This window comes from Triticum aestivum, chromosome 1D, assembly GCF_018294505.1.
Source record: "Triticum aestivum cultivar Chinese Spring chromosome 1D, IWGSC CS RefSeq v2.1, whole genome shotgun sequence".
Taxonomy (NCBI): domain Eukaryota; kingdom Viridiplantae; phylum Streptophyta; class Magnoliopsida; order Poales; family Poaceae; genus Triticum; species Triticum aestivum.
Genome location: NC_057796.1, coordinates 463,986,544 through 463,993,683, shown reverse-complemented (window position 1 = coordinate 463,993,683; position 7,140 = coordinate 463,986,544). Strand labels below are relative to the sequence as shown.

The 7,140-nt window shown below is 45.3% G+C and overlaps 1 protein-coding gene and 1 non-coding gene across 2 annotated transcripts; one reads left to right on the top strand and one right to left on the bottom strand.

The window, feature by feature from the left end:
- Positions 1-2,542: 2,542 nt before the first annotated feature.
- TRNAD-GUC (transfer RNA aspartic acid (anticodon GUC)) lies at positions 2,543-2,614 on the bottom strand. Its single transcript has one exon. It is a non-coding gene; the product is annotated as a tRNA-Asp (tRNA).
- A 541-nt stretch (positions 2,615-3,155) lies between these two features.
- On the top strand, positions 3,156-6,274 carry LOC123175819 (uncharacterized). Its single transcript, XM_044590326.1, has 3 exons — positions 3,156-4,615; positions 5,086-5,400; positions 5,870-6,274. Exons 1-3 carry the CDS (start codon positions 3,281-3,283, stop codon positions 6,032-6,034), a joined length of 1,815 nt encoding a protein of 604 aa, XP_044446261.1. The 5' UTR covers positions 3,156-3,280; the 3' UTR covers positions 6,035-6,274.
- Positions 6,275-7,140: the final 866 nt, after the last annotated feature.

Here is a 7,140-nt window from a genome sequence, read left to right as displayed (position 1 = left end):
CGGCGGCCTCCTCCTCTGCCAGTGCTGGACGAGATCATCCATACACGACGCCATCTACGACCCCTACGCCGACCCCGACATCGCCTCCGATTCCGAGGCCGAGGCCGACGCTGTCGAAGATGTGGCAAAGTATGTTGTGTGCAATCCGGCTACCGAGGAGTGGACCGTGTTGCCTGCCATCGAGGAGCTGCACCCGAGGAACGTCATCCGTCTGGGTTTCGACCCGGCTGCTCCGTCCCGCTTCGCCGTGTTTGTGCTCTTGCAGGATGTTGTGGAGGATCACGACGCCGGAGTGCAGATCTTCTCATCAGAGACCGGAACATGGACGTTTCGGCAGAGCGATTGGGGCGAGGGCAGCGTTACCGTGGATTATTACAATGGTTCACCTTCCACCTTCTTCGGCGGCACCCTGCATTTGACTACCCGCGATAATTCAGTGATCACAGTGGACACAGAGGGGAAGACATGGCACAAGATTCGTATGCCGCTCAGTGTTGAGGAAATGTTGGATATTGGCTACATCGGGCACTCTCAGGAGCGCTTGTACGCTTTGCATATGAATTATTCTGATGACGATTGTCAGCTCACGGTCTGGGTACTTGAGGATTATGCTACTGGGCAGTGGACACTGAAGCATACAGCTGACATGTCGGAGATGGTAGGCGATGATGAGGTGTGTACTTTTGTCGCTGTTGATTCAGAAGGCAATCTGATTTTCCAAATTAATGGACGGGATGAACAGCTTGTGTCGTACGATATGGAAAAGAGGAAATTTCATGTTATCTTCAGTTTTGAGAGTTACTTTACTCTCCGGTGCGATCCTTACATTCCCACTTACAAGGAATGGTTACCCAAAGCAGCTCCATGATTACAGAGTTCACATGCTAAATATGGGTCAGATCTTCTATGGAGCTTGGTATTTTGTATTTTGATGTTCTGGTCCATGCCATTGTGGCTTTGAGCAATGTTATTTTAAAATGCTTATTACTATTCTGGTTATACCTAGTCAGTAGTCACTTCGATCTATTTGCTTTCATGTAATAGTTATGCTGTGGTCACTTGTTAGTCTTTCCTGGAGCGAATCTGTGAATATGAGAACAAGTTATCTATGCTTGGAACTATCTGCCTTTTCACTTTTCCCTTCTACTCCCTCCCTTCCTAAATATAAGTCTTTTTAGAGGTTTCTATATGGACTACATATGAATGTATATAGACGTATTTTAGAGTGTAGATTCACTCATTTTGCTCCGTATGTAGTCCGTATTAGAATCTCTAAAAAGACTTATATTTAGGAACAAAGGGAGTATTTATTTCCTGCAACTATATGCATGTTCTCCACAACCCTGTTCATATGTATTTGTAAACTGGGCGCATTGCTCCCCCATTTGCCTGTCAAAATGGTTATCTTTTCTGCAGTAATATATACTTAAGCAACGGAAGTTATGGAGTCACCTTGTGTTAGTCGACTACCTAGCATTCTGAATTGTGTGCTGCAATCTTCTAGTTCTTGAATATGCAAATTAGTTTTTATAGTGTAATTCATATTCAATGGTTCTAGACTTCCAGCCGATTATTTCTATGGAACCTGTAAAGCTAGACGAGAATAGTGGTTAATTCCAATTTAGACCACCTATTTGTGACAATTAACAAATTTGCAATTATTTGTCGAAATTTTACCGCTGTACACTAGGTTTTGGGCCTACAGTTCCGACACTGAGAATGATCTGTAGATCATGCAAGTCCTTGCTATGAATAAGATTCTGATCTTATTGCTGTAGTTGACCACAATGCATGCATCTCGGTTTCTGCCAATGGGACTTGCCCATCTTGATTTCACTTGTGATCAGCTGTACCGTTAACCATTGTTTAGCGTTGGCTCTGATTTATTGCTGCACATGTCAATACTCGCTGATACTAGGAGGTCATTCGTTACTGTGATTTAGTCCTTTCCTGAAAATCTCCAGTGATGACTTTCCCCACAATTTCAGCATGCTGATCCAGTTTGCCTCTTGAAACTTTCAGAGTTCTGTGAGTCTGGCCACGAAACCCAAGCTGGTATCAATGCGTACCAGAGTTTTCTAACACTAGTTACTATAGGAGTATGATTTATCATCTATTCCATGCGGATTACTCACCCCTCCGTCAACAGTTTTAGATGAATTTTGGTGGTGTAAATTGAGCAGATGAATGTCTCCATACTAACTATGCCCTGGTCCTTCCTCCCAAGATGCAGGACAGTAAGAACATTACCTTGGGATGTTATAACTGACAGCAAGAACCGATACGAACTAATTCCCTTGGTCAAATTATCTTGGTAACTTACAATATTATCCTGCTTGAGGTAATATATACGACTAGATGAGAAGACCAGCACCACAAGAGAAGTTGGATCAACCGTCAGAACATGAAGCAGTTGAGTTGTAGTTTAAGTAGGAGCCAGCTGTATTTGCTATGCATCTGTGTGAGTTCTGATGGATTCCTGAATACTTAGGCGAACGGAAAAATATACGAAGTGCAAAGAAATGAGAAAAAAAAAGAGAATCGCCGTTGCCGGGGATCGAACCCGGGTCACCCGCGTGACAGGCGGGAATACTTACCACTATACTACAACGACTTTGATGCTATTTATGTTGGCAGAGTTTCTCTGATAACAATATGTTGTGAGAGCTCAAAGTTTATAAATTCACGTCCGAGAAAGTGTTGAAGATGCCCTAACTAGATCATCGACATCATCTAGTGGCGAGAAGGTGTTGTTGAAAACAGGCTTCCCTGCATGTGGGGTCGAGTGTGTTTGGGGGATTAAAAATGATATAAAAAATCAATTCTAAGAGGTACTTCCTCTGCCCTAAATTATAATTTGGGACGGAGGCAGTACATTTTTTGAAAGATACGACACCTAATTTGAAATTGAGATAAGGGGATATGCTAGAAATGCCCTAGCTAGCTAGGTACACAAGTAGTTCATGCAGAGAACTACTACATGTTCTACGTGTGAACTGATGAGCACGCTAGCTAGCTAGTTTCCTGCGGCGGCAATACGAGTCCGTATTCGTGTCCTTGACCGTATTCGTGCAGAATACTACTACCTCCGTCCCAAAATATAAGAACGTTTTTGACACTAGCATAATGTCAAAAACGCTTTTATATTTTGGGACGGAGGTAGTAGCTTACTCGTGTTAGCAATAATATATATAGCCACGTGATGTATCCATAGCGAAAAGCACAGCTCCACGATTTGGACCCTCGATATATCGAGAAGCGAAACCACAAACATCGATCGATGGCGAGAGGTCGACGACGCTCCAGGCACCGTCGCGGCGTCAGTAGCAATCAAACCATCGAGTCCTCGTCGTCTACTTGCGCCTCTCTTGATGCGTGCGTCTGCCGTGGCCAAAATCATCAGTCTCCAGTGCACGCGCCGGCACCCTGGACTGACCTGCCGGCAGACCTGCTCCGCGACATCTCCGGCCGCCTGCGTGACGTCGCCGACTACGTCCGCTTCCACGCCGTCTGCAAGGCATGGCGCGACACAGCGCCCGATGCGACCCTGACGACGAAGCAGCCCTCCTTTCTACCATGGCTCCTCGCGCCCAACATCAAGGACCTCAAGTTCAGATGCGTTTTCTCCAGGAAAACCTACCGCGCTGCGCCGCCATCCAGCCACCGGGACTTGGTGGCTAGCGTCGAGGGCGCCGCCGTCTGGTATTTGGTCGACGATGGCCTGTGCCCTACTCTCCGTGACATCCTCACCGGAGCCGTCGTCAAGCATCTCCCCCCTTTCCCCAAGGAAATCAAAGAATGCATCAGCAAGGGGACTGCCAGTAATTATACACTTGGGCATGGCCTCCACAGCATCGTCTACGGTGACGGCACCGCACTTCTCTACGGCCTGTACGAAACCGACCAGGAGGACGACGAGCTTATTGCCAACTTCTGGGCAGCCCTCCTGCCTCCCGGAGAAGCCACGTGGACGGTCGTGGAGAGGACGCTTGAATGCCCGGACATTACCAACTTCTACGTCACGTATCACCGTGGAAACATATTGGTCACCGGCGGGCCTGACCTGTGGCACGCCGTGACACCGGACGATCACCAAGGCGTTCGAGATGTGGTGCTGCCGAGCCCCTGGATGCCAGGGGAGCACCGGGACTACTTAGACATGTACAACTACCTTCTCGAGTCCCACGGCGAGCTTCTCTGGGCATCGGTTCACGTCCGCAAAGATTACATGGATTATTGGCGGCGCCGCGGTGAGGCCCTTGTCTCTTGCCTGGTCGGCGCTCTCTCGGTGTCCGTTCACGCACTAGAGGGGGAGGCGCCGGAGAAAATGCGGTGGGTGAGGAAGGATGGCAAGAGCCTAGCTAACCGTGTCCTATTCCTGGGGTGGCCCAACAGCTTCGCCGTGGATGCCTCGCGGCTAGGTGGTGATGCCGTGTCCGCTGGATGTGCATATTTTGTCTACAACATAGAGAACGACATGCCGGGTCGGTCGTGTTATGTGCTTAGGTACAATCTCCTCAAAGACAAGACCAAATTCGTGGAGCAGTTGCCTGATGGATGGGACGATGATATGTGCATGTGGCTCTTCCCCCAGCCTGCCGTTGCTCCAAACCAGGTATACACAATCATATTTACACCTCTTTCTTTCTTTTTCGGTGAAATGCAACTATATTTAGACCTAATAACTCCACGAAAGTTATATCTCATACCGAACACGACTATTTCACATTCAACTTAGATATTGTTATTTCTCTGATGACATTCACAGCTATGCGGTCAAATCTTCTCGTCCGTTTGTGAGGAAGAGTTATTTTCTTGGAAATAGACAAACCCTTTTTTGCTAGTTCAGTGACTAGCGCTATACTACTTGTAAAAACCACATTTATACTACTGACAACACGCGTGCATCATGAGCATTATTCATTCAATATAGCGGTTAGTAGTGCTATATTTTATTTGTTTTAATTTAACAAATGTCATAGGATAAGCTGATGATTAAACTGTGTATTAGTACATCATTATAATATTGGTTAGATAAATGTACTAACCCTCTGTTCTGCTATAAATTCGATTTTGCTGGATCAGGAAATCAGTGAAAGGTGTGATAGTTCAATATGGTGGAAGAGGAAAAACCAACAGAGGACTACAACTCCAAAAAGCACTATTCACATGGAGAGACCTCGGCAACAACATTACAAGTCTTATTTCACGGTGATTGTAAACAACCTGCCTCGTAGGGTGAATAACTTTCAGCTGCGTCGGTTCTTCAGCCAGCACGGTAAGGTGTCCCAAGCTAAGGTGAGATGTAAGAAGAAGACCAATATCTCAAAGGGATTTGGGCATGTGACAATGGAGATGGTCGAGGAACATGCTAATGCTCTTGCTACACTTGACGGACTGGTAAGTGCATACATATTATGGCTTAACTAGATGATACCCCACATATTACCGTGGGACTCAGTTGCAGTATACTTTCATGATATTTGATTATTTTAAATATGAATATTTGTATGAATAATATGAGAACTAAAACTAAAAACATATATGATTTACTGTATTTAATTATTGATGAGGTGGGCCTTTTTCCCATGCATGTTTGCATGACGATGTGGGTCTTTTGCATGCATGTGTAACTTGATGAGGTGATGGGCCTTTTCCCATGCATGTTTGTATGATGAGGGTAGGTCTTGTGCATGCATGTTTACATGATGAGGTGGCATGTGTGCATGTTCAGAGAAATATGTTAGTGGGCTAGCTATTTAGATATAGGAGATTAGAGGTGTTTTCAATTATCAAATTATGCATGATCATCTTTGGTTGGTTTGTAGATGTGTAACAATCAATGTATGCCTTCTTTATCTTGTTTCAGGTTTTGGGTGGATGCATCCTTGAAGTGAGCATCATGAAGGTGATGTGGAAGCCGGAACAACATGTGAATTTTGTCGGGTCGGGAGAGTATAGTCTTGACCATTATATATATATTGGTTTGGGACTATTACTTTTTGCTTTTGTAATGTTGTGGAAGATTATTTAATTACGTGAATTGTACTCCTGGAAAAGTATCACAGATGACTCGGTCAAAACTAGAGCCACATTTTATGCCTTCATCTAAGATATCCCATATCCCCCACCCCATCTTGTCGTCCAGAATTGTGATGCCTTTCCTTGGATCTTTAGGAAGTTTTAAGAGTTATCTCACCAAAGACTCTGCTTTGTAGATGAAAGGAAACATTTTCCACTGCTTTTTGAACCATCTACGACGATGGTTTATGTATTACTAGTCGAAGGCACGTGCTTTGCACGTGTGCAATGTTTATTACAATTTTCATGCGAACAAGAAAATTTGAAGTACAAGCCAAGCTCTTTGTCTGTGGAGTTTTAGCTTCACAACCTCTTGCCGAGTTACAGTGTTTCTGAACAAATTTAATTATTTAAAAATTTCCAAAACATGTCAAAAGTAATAACACTTACTTTACAAACTCAAAGTTAATATTCTCAAACTGGTAAGTCACTCATGGGATCAAATTTTGTTCCAATGTAATAATCTCCTAGCATTCTCCATCACTTGGACATCAACACCAGGTCAGCTCCCTGCCTCTGGCTGTCGATTGGTGTGCCCTCAGGAAAACAGAAAAAAAATGTCAGAGCACCAGCACACCACCGTCCCTTGTCCCGTCCCTGCCCCCATCCCCCAACCCGTCGAACGCCAACCCGAGGACCACCACGGCGCAGGCGCAGCGCACGAACTGGCCATGGAGCACTCGTGCTCGCCTCGCTCAGTCGTCATCGGCAGGTACAGCGGTGCCCGCACCTGGCAGCCACGGTTGCACACAGCATAGGCCGACAGGCGGCACGCTCCAGGTCTTGCAATACGCTGGCTCATGGTTTTTCGTCCCAGGCGCATCAGATTAGGATTACTGATCTATGGATGGGGCATGTCCCACCATTGTTGAGTTGGCTTGCAATGACTCTGTAACTCTGATTCCGAATGAGTAAGGAGCCCTCTTCATTCAGAAAAGGAAAATGTTATGTGTTCACTTCTGTTGATAGGATATTTCTGTTGTATGTTAAAGCTGAAAAATATTTGTATCTTGCACATACATGTGAAGTCCAATGGCTCTATATCATAAAAGTCACATG